Consider the following 14,043-nt stretch of genomic DNA (forward strand, 5'->3'; position numbering starts at 1 on the left):
CCGGCCGAGCTCAAACGGCGACGAATAGTCGGGGCCAACACACAAGTCGCCTTTTCTACGTGACCTGTCACCTGATTCCGTCACCTGATTCCGTCACACATTTTTTTTTTTGGGGTCGTGGAAAACGAGTGTGCGCTACAATCGAGGTTTTCATTTTCTAAAATTTTTTGGTCACGGAAAACGGGTACATCTTACAATCGAGGGCGCGTTAGAATCAAGTAAATATGGTAATCGTATTTCATTATGCCAACTAAGTTAAAACAAGGTGCATGTTATACCAATTTTTTTTCTTTGAAGGTTGGGACAAGTAGGGGGTGCGACTCGCAAGGCAGAAAATTCGGTAGCAGCAAGGCAGGCTGTACTTACGGAGACACCGCTGGTGCAAGGTCCAGAGCAGGGAACGGAAGAAGGGCTCAGCATGCAGATCCAGCCCCACTTTGGCAAGGTCCTTGTAGGGCAGCCGCAGCGCGCACTCTGCGTGCAGCAGGTTTGCAGCTGCAGAGTCCTCAAAGAGGCTGTCCATGTAGGGGGACAGACAGTCCTGCTGCATCCCGAGAAAGACAGAGTCCTCAATGCTGCGAACATTACCACGCGTCCTCTTCTGGCTCAGTATAGTGATCATGGGGCGGTTGAGCTTCACGGAACCTGCAAGACAACCAGTATGCCAGAAATTATCTACAGTGGAACCTCGTCACAATGAACCCGCTTGTTGTGAACTAGCAGTTATAGCGAAGACAGGTATAGTGAAGAAATAAATTTATTTACTACATCCGAAAAAGGTTACTTCTCTCTATACTATATATGAAACGACATGAATAGAAGTGTCTGAAGAAACCAGAAACAGGCAGAAAAAGAAGAAGGCATGAACTTGACAATGACGATGCAAGCCAAGATGGCACTCCGAGGTTTCACGAGAGTTTCGGTAAACTGCAACAATTTGTGCATGCACTGGCTACCTTGAATTCTTATAAGGGTGATCACCATGCTTTTCTATTACGGAGTGTTAGCGAAATGGTGACAGCATGTACATGTGTATTGACAACGAACCTTCCTCTTCCTTGTTTGCGTTGCCCATTCCAAAATTAAATGTCGCATGGTAAGCTAATATATTCCGATGTAACATAACACTAGATGTAGAATGCAGACCACACTACATGTCAAGAGTGTAATGAAATTTTTTGCCACCGGTTTTGACACAAATTGACATATTAAGTTAACTGTAGTGATGCATGGTAAGCTACAACGAAAGATAAATGCACACTAAATTTTAAATGCCACCAGATGGTGGAGCAATATAGAACGAAAAGTGAAAGGGAGAGCAAATGACATGTGATGGTGAATTTGTATCTGCGTTTAGGAAAACAAAAGCCGCTTTGAGCTCAACAATCTGCAGAAATAGACTCTTTGTTCGTATACATGTGAGCATGTGCCCATGCTGTCTCATCAAGCAAGTGGCTTTTTAGGTTCGTAATAGACTGGTTGACAAAAAGATGTGACTTATATTTGTCGCTAGAGGTTTGGTGAGTCTTGGGAGGTTAAAAACTACAAGGATCATGCGCTGAAATGTCTGCTGACCAACAGGGAGGATATGATAGTGCAAGCTCTGCCCTCAAGCAAGGCACTGGTGATGCAACTAAAACACATGCAAGCCTTTTTTCCAGTAAGTAAAATTGGTGTAGGCTGGTAAAGTATTCTCTCCAAAGGGCAAAATTTGGTTGCTGATAGCAAAGATGAAGACAAGATTTGCTTTTCTTGAATTTTTCGGCCAAGCCACGATGTCGATGCAAGTGTGATGTCACAGATTTCAATATGTTAGTTTGGAGTTGTGACTGCAATGTGCAGCACGTAGACAGAGAAAGGCAAAACAGAGAGCACAGTTTATGTGTTACCTAGCGTTCTGTCCTTGTCTTGTTGTGCTGCAGATTCTAGTAACGCAAAATATACCCTCTGTGTACCTTTAAAGGGCCACTAAAAGGAAACACTAAGCTATTTTCTTAACTTCACAGTGATAGGTCGATTATTAGAAAAAAAAAATAAAGGTCAAAGTTCCATTTTTATCAATTTTGCACCGAAATCCCAGCATCCATATGTCAGTGTGATGTCACGAATATCAACATATTTTCTCATATTTGCACAGTTTTGGCGCAGTTAAAAGTTTGAAATACCTGCTGTGCTCAACATTTAGCTCTTTTAGAATACAATGTGGTTCATCTTTACTGATAAATAATTAGCTAGGCCCGGGGAAAACAGGGGGAAGGTGGGAGATTGAAATTCAAGACGATGAACAAGTCGCGAACAAGGTGAAAGCAGGAGTCAACGTTTGGACAAGTGGACTTGTCTTCTTCAAGCTAGGCCCAAACAGACGTAAACAAAATCTATGGCATCACAGTGAGAGCTTTAAAGAGCCATCACCACCAGGTTTCTTTTTTTTTTTTTTTCCGTACTTTTCTGCCTTACAAAGCCTTGTGTGCGTGTGCGCGTGCGTGCGCATGTGGAAAAGGTTTAATACACTAAAAAATCTCTCTTTTGTCTCTTCAACCACCATGCAGTTCATGAAAACCAACTGGAACTCGTACTAGGCCCTGTTACAGTGATGGGAAAAAAAAGGCCTCAAACCGCCACGTCAGAAACAGCTCTAAATGGCTGCAAGTACAGTCTTGGCACTCGCACTGCGACTGGAGTGGGTGCATGTGCACGTGTATAATTAAGGAACACATACTATGTTCCGTGACAGTGGTCCCTTTCCACTCTTAATATACTTCACCGCATAACATTGCTGTATAGCAGCAAAGCTCACTCCAGCAAGTCCTCTATGCAATGCGTATCAGACCTTTGCCTTATGCCCACTCCTCAATGTATATCTTGATCTGAAATGAATGAAGTTAGGCCTACATTGCCTACACACAAATGGCTTGGATTTAAATCTAATTTGGCTAGCTACCAAGCACATAACGGCACTTACAAAGAACTTAAATGACGGCAAGGGCCCACAGCCTCCCAGAAGGAGGAGGCCACCCACCTCAATTGAAGACTTCGCTTACTCAGAATAATTAAAATTATTCATCTTAATTTCATCATAAATATTTGAACTATTTAACCCTTCAAGGCTCAATCTTTTTCACCAAATACGACCTCTCCCCCTCCAGTGTAGATATTTTATAGCAAATTTAAAATATTCAGTGACCTATTTCGAAAAAAAAAATGTGGTGCAATTTTTTTCATAGAGGCCATAAAGTAACAAAAAAATATTTTCCTTAGGTAAGCATTATTTGATCACAGCACACAATAACTGACAGGGGCTGACAGAGTAAAGATACCACAACACGCTGCGCTCTTTACTCCGTCAGTCCCTGTCAAATTGTTGTACACTGTGATCAAATAGGCATGTATAACCAGCCAGCCCACTAGTTCGTCCTGACCAAGCATTAACTGTTTATTCGTGAATACAGATAGGCTTGCAATAATACTTATAAGAATAAAAAAGCAGATACAGTGAAAGAGATATATTCCGAACCAGCACCTGGACAGTAGTCCACATTGAAGGAACCGCCACTCGACTCAATTGAAGAGGAGCAACCGGCATAATCAAATTGTGCATGTGAGCGCACACACAGAAGCTCGATTGTGCTCCCGTCAGAAAAACCAAACGAGTCAGAAACTTGCAGTAATCCTTCATCGCATTGCCAACGAGCGGCAATCATTTTTTGCAAGTCTTAAGAAAAAAAACGCAAGCATGGCAGCATCATTTGTATATACCAGCGCCCACTTATGTATGGATGTGATCGCATCCCTGCGAGCAACAAACGAGCAAGCATCTAGCAGTGGCCCTTTAGGAGATTAGAAACAAGATAGAAATCAGCTTTTGTGAGCCTAACAAACGGAAACAGCCCTCAAGACAAAACAAAAACTAAATGCCGCAAGCACCGATGTGTGAACGGTGGTTGGCACGCCGATGCAAAGGTGGTGTGAAATTCAAACTGCAAGAGTATGGAGCGAAAAAACAAATTGCTCGTATCCACAGAGGGTGGCAACATTTATTTGCTGGGCAACACACAGTTGAAAAAGTGGTGCGTTGTTCAAACATACCAACGGCATTGTAAATATACACCATTTGGGACTTGCTTGCAGCACTGCATATTTACGTCCTTGTCCCTCCAAGGAGCTAAAAATTATTCATTATGAATAGTATTCGATTCGATTATTCCAAGGTGACACCTTGGAATACAGTGAAACCTTGTTAAAGGGACACTAAAGGCAAATAATAAGTTGATGTGGACTTTTTAAATACCATTCCATAACCTCACAACGCTTGTTTCGTGCCAAGAAAGCACTTGGTTTACGAGAAAATTACATTTGAAGGGCCAGAATACCTTTTTCTAAATTCAAATCTCCCGCCCCTCAACCGGTGGAGTGGTGACGTTGCATACGCCATCACCGCCCTTTGCTGCCGTCGGTGAGTAAAACGGTGCCCGACAGACGGCGGCACCGAGCCAAGACAGAGCGGTGGATTCACCGCTGCAGCTGCTTTTTAGTCAAGTGACGTAGACCGTTCAGGCATCCCGCGACGTAACATGGAAGTTGAATTCTCTTCTACTTGCAAGTTTGTGCGAGTTTCACGAGCCAGAAAAACCAGCGCAGCACTACGCAGTGACGAAACTGTTGAAACGCGAAGGCGTGGGTGGCACAAAGCCGAGCGTAAACGAAACCTTTCGACCACCCACGTCGTTTTCAAGGGTAATTTCAATTAGTTCTTTTTTTCTATAGATGAAATAGAACTGCACAAGTACCATTTTATTTTGCCTTATAATACACTACAATGTTTTTTGCAACGAGTGGTTGAGTACTAGTGACAGAATTTAACTAACGAGTGCTTTCGTCATCGGGCAAGGGTTTGAATGTCCCGGGGGAGTCTTTAATCATGTCCTGCATTTACCTCAGTTTCTAGAGTATTAAGGCTTTGTTCCCGTTTGTGATAATATTGAAGCCTTAAAGATTCTCAGGCACTAATCCATCACTTCAGCTTGACTTCATATTTGCCTTTAGTGACCCTTTAAACCGTAGTTGGCCGGAGCTTGGAAAAAGTATGTACTAAACGGTAGTACTGCTTAAACGAAATGGCATGAGATCGCCCACTAACCTGTCAAAAACAAAACTCAGAGAGAGTGCGATGAAACGGGAAAAAGACATGCAGTATTTATTTACTTTGGGCGACAAAAGTGCTATTTTCGTTTCATGCTGCGGCAGCCTAGCAGCGACAACAGCAGCCTCAAACTTGCTGAAGCTGTGAACCAGCTTTTCAGCCAGCCCCCTCTTCTTGGCACATACTTGCATGGCAGATTTCTCAGTGTTGCATGTTCTCCATGCACATGGGCGGTAGCGCAGCAGAAGTCGCGGAGTGCCTTTTTCATTGTGGGGTGCTGTTCTCGTCGCGACAACTGCATTCGTGAGGCTGACGTAACATGCAGCTTCTGCCACTGTCAGGCCTGAATCGCCCATGCTGTCACTTTCTGTGTCGTCCTCATCATTGTCACTAGTCGACACTTCGGCAACAACAGAAGCTACGATGACAAAAAGTCGAACCTCGCACCCAACGTCTCTACGCGGTCAAAGCAGTGCTTTCAAGCAACTTCGCATTCCAAATGCCACACACCGTAGTCAACAGTAGATCCCCGTTCTGTGACAGCGCCGACTTCTTTGTGTCACGTTCGATAGCAGGAACTATTTCTAATTTTTCTTTTATGCTGAGCACCCAAAGTCTTTTTTATCTGAGCTTCGGCATGATGCGAGTCCTTGTTTACACGACACCACAATGCTCTCTGGCACGACACCGAAACGATGTTGATGTTGATGTGGCTTCATGCACAAACGCACAGGGCGCTTGGAGGCCGTTCTGATCTCTGAGGCTTGTTGTTCTGCCGGGCCACCCGATGGAGACGATGCACCACCGTGTTTGCGCGACGAGAAGTGGAAACACTACATGCAGGGCGTCTACCAAGTTGACATTCCCAAATTCCCAGAGGTTTCCAGGTTTTCACTGAGTGCCTTTGCGAAATTCCCTGAGTGATGCAGAACTATGTTTTATGTCAAGACGGGCTGAAACGATATCGCCCGATGTTGTCACACTCTAGTAAGCATATGAAAAATTTTTTTTTAAAAATGACTTAATCCAATTTAAGTATGAAGGAGCAGTGTTTATGTTATTCAAAAAAAAGAATAGATGGGTTAGCCAAATGCACAACAAATAAAATGTCTTAAAAAAAATACTGCAGATCGAGTCGGACATTCTCAAATACAAATAAAAAGGAGATGCATACTGAAGCAAATATTTTTGAATATGGGCTATTTCTATCAACTGATAGCAAGCTCAGTGGTATGAGGCCCAAACTTTGTCACAATTGATATTCTCTCTCAACAGCTCGTAAGTCAACCTCAACTGTCCTGACATACTCTCAGCCCACGCATGACCCGTCAGTGTTGTGTTTCACTGCTTTAAAGAGTTTATTTCAGTTTGGATGAGGGACACCTGCATCTCGGCATCAGCCAACACTATTTTTTGAGCTCAAGCTCCTTCAAAACGGCGGCAGCACGCTTCCTTTCCCATTCATTCCTTAATGCGTAGGTCCTTTCTCTTCTTGCTCTCCTTCCGCCCCTCGCTCGCCCCACGGACCATTTGAAGCATCTTCTTGCTCAGTTGCACAGTCCACGTCTGATTTTTCTAACTCCCTAGGGGGCGCGAGAACGTCCTAAAAATCGGCCAGTTGGAAAAAATAAATGCATGTCATTTACTGCCCTTAAGGGGTCAAACCGCCACAGGCACATTTGAAAACACTGAAGGCCTGTCAATACATGTATTAGGCATTTCAGTGCTTGTACTGCGACAGGAAATACCGGGTGCACGCGTGTATAATTAAGGAATACATAATGTGTCCCTTGGCAACAGCCCCTTCCCACGCTTGTTATGCTTCACTGCAATACATTTGCGTATGCTTCACCAAGTAACATTTCCGTACAGAGACGAAGCTGACTTTTGGGAACCGGCATTATGCAACGTATCATGCTTTCCAAACTTTTAAGCCAATTGCGAGGACCACAAAGGCGGAGCCCATGCCGTTGGTGACAGCAGCGAATTCTTTCTATAAAGAACACGGCACCCAATGGCAAGAAGCTTCGTAGTGAACATGGAAGCAGCAAGGCCTAGCATTGCCACAGTAGTGGCTATGGCTGCTAGCGGATCTGCGTGCGACAGTGCCGGATAGAGGCAGCGAGGTAATCAAAATGGCAGTGGTAGTGGCTTTGATTATTGCCATTTCGGACCTGCTGTCACAGCAAAACGTTCGGAAAATCGGGCGGTGAAGAGTTCTTGCGTCTGAAATTTCAGACGTTCTGATACATTGACTCTATGGGGTACGTGGTGGTGCCGCAAAGCCGTCCAAATTATCAGGAATCTGGAAAGTCGGTCGTTGACTGTACACTGGCAACTCTTCCAGCCGACGACAGGGCGTCAAAAACGATTCATTACGATTCCTGTCTGTTACTCGAGCCAGCATTACTACGACTTTCGACCCTTTCAATAAAATCACAGCTAATTTTCCCTCATAGAGGCACAAATTCCCCGAGTTTTCCCTGAGTTTTTCCAGACTGCTCAATATTCCTGAGAATTCCCGGCTTTCCCGGTTGGTAGATACCCTTATGTGTTAACCGATACGTATACAATAAGCTGGTACAGTTTATACGGATACAAAACACATTATGTTCAATGGCTGCTGAGTCAGGGATTTGACTTCACTACTTTTAAAACGAAACTACTGTTAAGCGGGTACAGTTTAACGAGGTTTTCCTGTACCGTATTTATTCGAATCTAGGCGGATAGTTTTTTTTTTTTTTTTTTTTCGAATAATCATATACCAAACTCTAGGGTCGGCTTAGATTCGAGGATTTTAAAAAACGCGCCTGTTTAATTAAAAATGATAAATATGGTACATAGCTAGCCCCATCTAGAAAAATCAGTATCGCAGCCGTTATTAGCCGTGCCAGCAGCAAACTGAAGCACACGAGCGACATCACTATTTTGACCTGTATCGTATCAGCGTGCTGCGTGGCTCATAGCGTGGCATTCCCGTAATGGCACCAAACAGGCGATGCCATTATAGTGCCGCTTTCAAACGAAAAGTTGGGCTAGCCACAGAGCCATCATGAAACGTTCAAGCCAGGTGGGGCTTTGGCATCGATAAGAAAAACGTCCGTCATTGGAGGGGTAATGGGGGACCCTTTTTGCGTGTACGGCAATGAGGACATGACAGCAATAAGGAAAATAAGCGCGCAATAACAGTGAGGAGCAGTTCACAGAGATCGCGCCGCATTTCGATGCGTGCAAGCCGTGCCACACTGTCTGCGCATGCATGAGCACACTGACGCGAGCTTGTGCGTGTCCTGAAGCGTGCGTGTGGTCTGGATAGCGGCGATAAGGCAGAGTGAGCTCAGCACGTTCATAGTAAATAAATACTGTTTTCATTTTGTGAACGCTGTCCTCAATTTTTTGTTTGGCCTACATTCAAGGTAAGCTTTTTTTATTTTTTCTGGCTTCGGACATTCGGGGGTCCGCTTAGAATCAGGGCCGGCGTAGATTCGAGTAAATACGGTACTCCCACACTTCTATCCATACAGTGATGTCTGATTAGCAGAAAATAGTCTTACGCGGCCTGCTGGTCTTGAGAATAAAGAGGTCCTCGCTGTCAGATGGGTGCTTGTACATGCTCTTCCGGAAGATGATACACTCGCCTTCCAGCGTTGGGTCTTCGACCAGCATTCCTTTGCAACCACCGTACCGAATCTGGATGGCGCTTGGCTGGCCCTCTTGTGGAAGAGCTTTGTGGACCTGCATTTTAACTTTCCATCAGCATGTATGCAACACAGCAAGCAACATTTATCAAATGGTCAAAGTTCTTCATAACTCATTTGCATCCGACACGCAAATATGATAAAGCTGATATTCGTTACAAGTGTGAATGTGTCCTATGTTGGCACTTTCCAATACCAAGGTTTTCCAGATTTTCCCCGATATTTAAACCATCCTGCCAGTCTCACATAACCAGTAAAAGACCATTATTTGCAGATTGCACACGTTCATATGAAAACTGCTTCCTTCTGGTATACCACAAGCTTTGCCACAACCACTTGAATGCCCACTTCCTTGAGTCAAAGCAATTATGACGAGAGTTGCCAATTTTTCTCAGTAGTTCCTGTTTTCCCGAATTTTTTCATAACTTCCCTCAATATTCCACGTCTTTCCTGATCATAGACACCCTGTTCAACTGCACCACGGTGCTATTCACAGAAAAAAAATTGTGATGGGGTCGGCAGCTCGCCATGCCAGTACGTATCCCATGAGCAATGCTAATTTACAAATATGTTTCCCATTATTAACACACTGGTCACACAGGATTGACACACTGGCTTCTGCTGCAGGCCAGCCAAACCAAAGCCACTGTCCAGTAGGCAAATGCACATCTAGAATGTGTCGTTTCAGGTTCCTGCCAAATATAGTTAACTTTTACTCACTCGACCCTGATGGGACCAACAAAATTGATTGAATTGAACAAGATGCAAAAAAACTAGCAGGACACTTAAGCTTAACCTTTAAAGGGACACTAAAGCGAAACAACAAATCAGTTTATACTAATAAACCATTGTGTGAGAACACTGCAGGCAGTCATTTCAAAATAATAGTTTGATTATTAGATGCGGAAATGAAGGTCGAAGTATCGGTATTTGAATTTCGTGCCAAAACCCTGATGCGGTACATCAGTGTGACGTCAGGGATTCCAGACTATGTTTTCGCATTTGGGCCGCGTTGGCCGAGTAAAGGTTCCCGAAACTTGCCATGTTTAATATTTGGTTCCTTTAGAACACAGTGTAGTCAATCTCTACCACTATATTATTAATTAGGCCGTAGAAGATGCCATCAGAATCCATGACGTCACAGCGACCAGGTGCGGGAACTTCAAGGGGGCATCGCCACCCGTCTTTCTTCTTGCGCTTTTTCTGGTTTACCAAGCGTCTTATTGTAGTAAGAGTGGTGTTTTTGGTATCCCAGAGAGGTAACTTGCTGATGCAGTAGAAATCATTTTTCTCTTTAGTGTCCCTTTAAGAGTGGAATGCGATAGCATTCGAAGATCCCTGACTGCTTCTCTCACTTCCCAGCAACTGCAGCTTATGTAACAGTAATGTTTAGCAGGAAATGCTGGGGGCGAACGCTATGCACGAAGGCAAGCTTTCTGGTAGAAATGTGGCTTCTTGCATAGGCCAAACCCACAGGCAGTACACAGACATGCCAAAAAAGTTGCATCGGTTTTAGGTTTCAGTTATTGTTTAGAACTTTTATATTTAGGTCTGAGAAAATTTAACATAAATGGCATGCACTGTCGGTGTATTGTTGTACGACATTTGTTCGTGGGCTGTCATTCTTAAAATTACGACGAATAACTTTGTCAAAGAATAACTTTAGTGATAGAACTGTGTGGGAATATAACCCACATATATTGCATGTTATATAGCAAGGTGTGGCATACACATATAGCTAAACATATACGAAAATTTTCACTTACGAACTTCGCCAACATCGACACCAGATTTTCTGCGACACGGGACCCTTAAAGCTATCACATTAAAATGCCAATACACTCCGCTGATTCCATTCACACAATCTGCCCTATTTTAGCACATCCCTGAATCAAATGCACACCCACTTTCTATGCGTTCGAAGTAGAAAACTAAACACGACATTAAAGCTCCTAAACAAAGTAGCAATCTAGTGCACACCCAATCTCTTAGCAAGAAAAATCTAGATATGACATTAAAACTCCTAAATAAAAGTGTAACTACAATGCACACCCAATCTAAAATTGGAAAGAGTCTAATATATGTTACACATTGGCGGCCTGTTTCCTAAAGTCAACTTCGCCACAGGTTATTTTTAAAGTCAGCTTTGCCACAATAATTGCATGCGGCAAAGCATACAAATGCCGCAAAAGGGGCATTGGTTTCCCACAGGCATTTTTTGGTCAAATTTCTGGGGGGAAAAAGGCACTCATTAGAATCAGGTAAATGCCATAATTAGGCAATGTGAGCTATGATTATTGCTTGAAAATCCTCCTAGCACAGGCCAGAAATGGAGTTTTTGATGGGAGATGATGTGTTCAACACATTCACTGTCCTCTAAGCTACACCGAGACAGATGCTGCCACCAAAGGGGTCGCTACTAGGGTCACCAGAGGGGTCAGGCACGTACGTGCTGATTAATTATAAGTTCTAATTACCCGGTGAAAGCCAATTTCAGGATCAAATTCACGGAAGTTTGGGCCCATAGAAATTCATGAATGTCAGCCGGGACTTTCATTCAAGATTGAATTAACTGCAAAATTGAAATAATCAGTCAAATTAACGGAAGGCTATCGTATTTTACTTTTTTTTTTTCTGCAAGAATACGCACCTTGAGCTGCCAAGCGAACAAACGTTTGCTTTGCAATAACCAATATTCTGTCAGATCTCACATTTTCAGTTTCGCTACAGCAATAAGATACTCACTGAAACTAAGCTTGCCGAACTAACTTTTACATTTACCTTATCAAATCTGATAATTTGTTATATCTGTGTTTGCTATATCCAGGTTCATCTGTTCACTCAAGAGACCGGGCTGTAGCAGTGACATGCTTCTTTATGTAGAAAATTGAGCTCTTGCCAGAGTGATCCATCACAGGTGTCACTGAGAATCTCACAACAAGAGACAATGTCAAGGTGACGAATGTCAAGGTGGTGTTACTACCCTTCTATTTCTCACGCCTTTTCTGATTTACCAAGCCTATTCTCTCAGTATTGTAGAAAGGCAATTTACCAATACAGCTTAAATTATCCCTCTTTAGTGCCCTTTTAGTTCACACACGCGTGCCCACTGGCAGACTAACCCTGGCGAGAAGAGCCGTAGAAATGCGTCCGACACCATCCGAGAAGACGTAGTGCAGATTCTTGCGCGGCCCTTTAAGTTCGATATCCGGCACAACATCGGTGCATTCACGGGGGACGTGGATCCTGCCCAGCGACTGGGAGAATGCTAGCCCCAACCGCGCCATGTACTTGGAAGGCAATCGTAGATGGGACAGGTCACCCAGCGCACTCCTCACGTCGTCTGCTGAACGGCCTTTCGAATCAACTGAGTAGAACCATGCACCATGGCTGCGCAGCTGACTTGTGGATGATGCCAAGAACATGTACCTGCAATTAATTTCTTTTGAAGTGACGGACATGGCTTTTCACGAATGAGAACACACAACACTTCTTTTTATCAGAAAGTTAGCCATGCCGATGCATGAAGTTATGTACAGTTAAACCTCGATATAACGAAGTCAGTAAAATCGGCAATTTGCTTCATTATATCTCAATTGTGTTTTATTGAAATGCAACCTTTTGTGCAAACAAGTAGTCACTGATCAATTTTTCTTACACGGAAAGGGGCCGCAGAATTTTCTGTGTTATTGGGCAATCTAAAAAAACCAAATGTGAATACAATTCCTTTTGGTGACATTGGGAGTCGGCGACGAATGACAGTTTCATGCCACGTCGAAGACTTCGTCACATCGGTGCTACGAATTAAGCGAAGCCAGCCACACCTTTGCACGCAATCCACCCAAACGGCCGACAACGCTGCCAGCACTGGGATGACGCTATCATGAAAAGCACTGGCATTGAAGAGCAAATGCTTCTTCTGCCTCTTGCTCCAGCAGTTCACCGAAACTCGAGATGACACAACCTCCAGTACTAAATGCGCTGGAAGAAAGCTTACCGTATACACTCGAATCCAGGCCGGCCCCAATAATAAGCCAGCCCCCTAAAGTCCGAAGCAAGAAAAAAAACTTGCCTCGAATGTAGGTCGAACAAAGAAAGGGACAACAGCGTTCACAAAATGCAAACTGCATTTATTGAGTGTGAGCATGCCGAGTCTGATAAATGCCATCCTCGTTGTGGTGCACGTAAAAAGCATCTCCCATTGGCCCCTCCAATCACTGTCGCATTTCTCATAGATGCCGAAGTCCCACCCAGCTTGAGTATTTGACAATGCCTATGCGGCTAGCCCAACTTCCGTTTGAAAGCGGCACTGTAGTGGCATCGCCTATTTGATTTCAGTACGATAACACCACGCTGCACACCGATACGACAGAGGCACACAGGTCAAAATGGCAATGTCGCTCACATACTTCAGTTGGCTACTCGTGCAGCTAGTAGCGGCTGTGATACTGACATGTTTAGATGGTGCTAGCTATGTACCATATTTACCAATTTAAATTAAAAACTAATGTGTTCTTATAATCCTCGAACCTGAGCCGACCCTAGAGTTTGGTATATGATTATTTGAAAAAAGAAAAAAAGAACTATCTGCCTAGATTCGAATAAATACCCAACATGATGCCATGCTGTCTTGGCATGCCCGCTTTGCACACACGGCAGAATACCTCTAAAGCAGGGTGCGTGGCTGTGTATGCACTCACGCCGCACTTACAGCCATACGCAACCACGGCCAAAATGCACGCCAGAAACCGAGACGCACACAAACTTCAACTTGCCATGCCTAATAACTTCCATAAATAGTCAGCACTTCTGTTTACCGTACGCTCTACTTGCTTTTTGTTGGTGAAACTATTTCCCGAGTACATCCTATGGAGTATCCGAGCCCACTGCACCCCCTCAAGTAGACCAGCTTTAAAGCTACAGTTTCGATGCCTTCCTGGCACTCTAAAGAAGTGTCATCAATACTGAAAGGCATGTCTACTTGCCTAGGCCCAGCATGCATTTGCATGCGTGACAAGTCATGCGAGTCTCTTGCATCCCCAATCAAGTTATCAGTCATGACACTGCTTTCACTGATGGCATGAGATAAAGGTACTTCCTATTCAAGAAACCATAGGCCTTACCCACAGATTTAACAACCAACCAGAATAAAACATTTAATGCTGAATCTTTGATGGACGAAGGAATTAAATCGCTCTGCAAGTT

General features: G+C 43.9%; 1 protein-coding gene across 1 annotated transcript in view; it reads right to left on the reverse strand.

Annotated features, from left to right (window-relative positions):
* Nucleotides 1–14,043, reverse strand: part of LOC126519804 (uncharacterized) — a 60,783-nt gene that overhangs the window by 22,324 nt on the left and 24,416 nt on the right. The window contains exons 5-7 of the mRNA XM_050169108.3: nt 11,961–12,267; nt 8,695–8,875; nt 367–645 (exon numbers count right to left, since the gene is read on the reverse strand). Coding sequence (XP_050025065.1) covers nt 367–645; nt 8,695–8,875; nt 11,961–12,267 — 767 coding nt within the window. The remainder of the gene's footprint in view (nt 1–366; nt 646–8,694; nt 8,876–11,960; nt 12,268–14,043) is intronic.

The sequence above is a fragment of the Dermacentor andersoni genome, chromosome 11, assembly GCF_023375885.2.
Source record: "Dermacentor andersoni chromosome 11, qqDerAnde1_hic_scaffold, whole genome shotgun sequence".
Classification (NCBI taxonomy): domain Eukaryota; kingdom Metazoa; phylum Arthropoda; class Arachnida; order Ixodida; family Ixodidae; genus Dermacentor; species Dermacentor andersoni.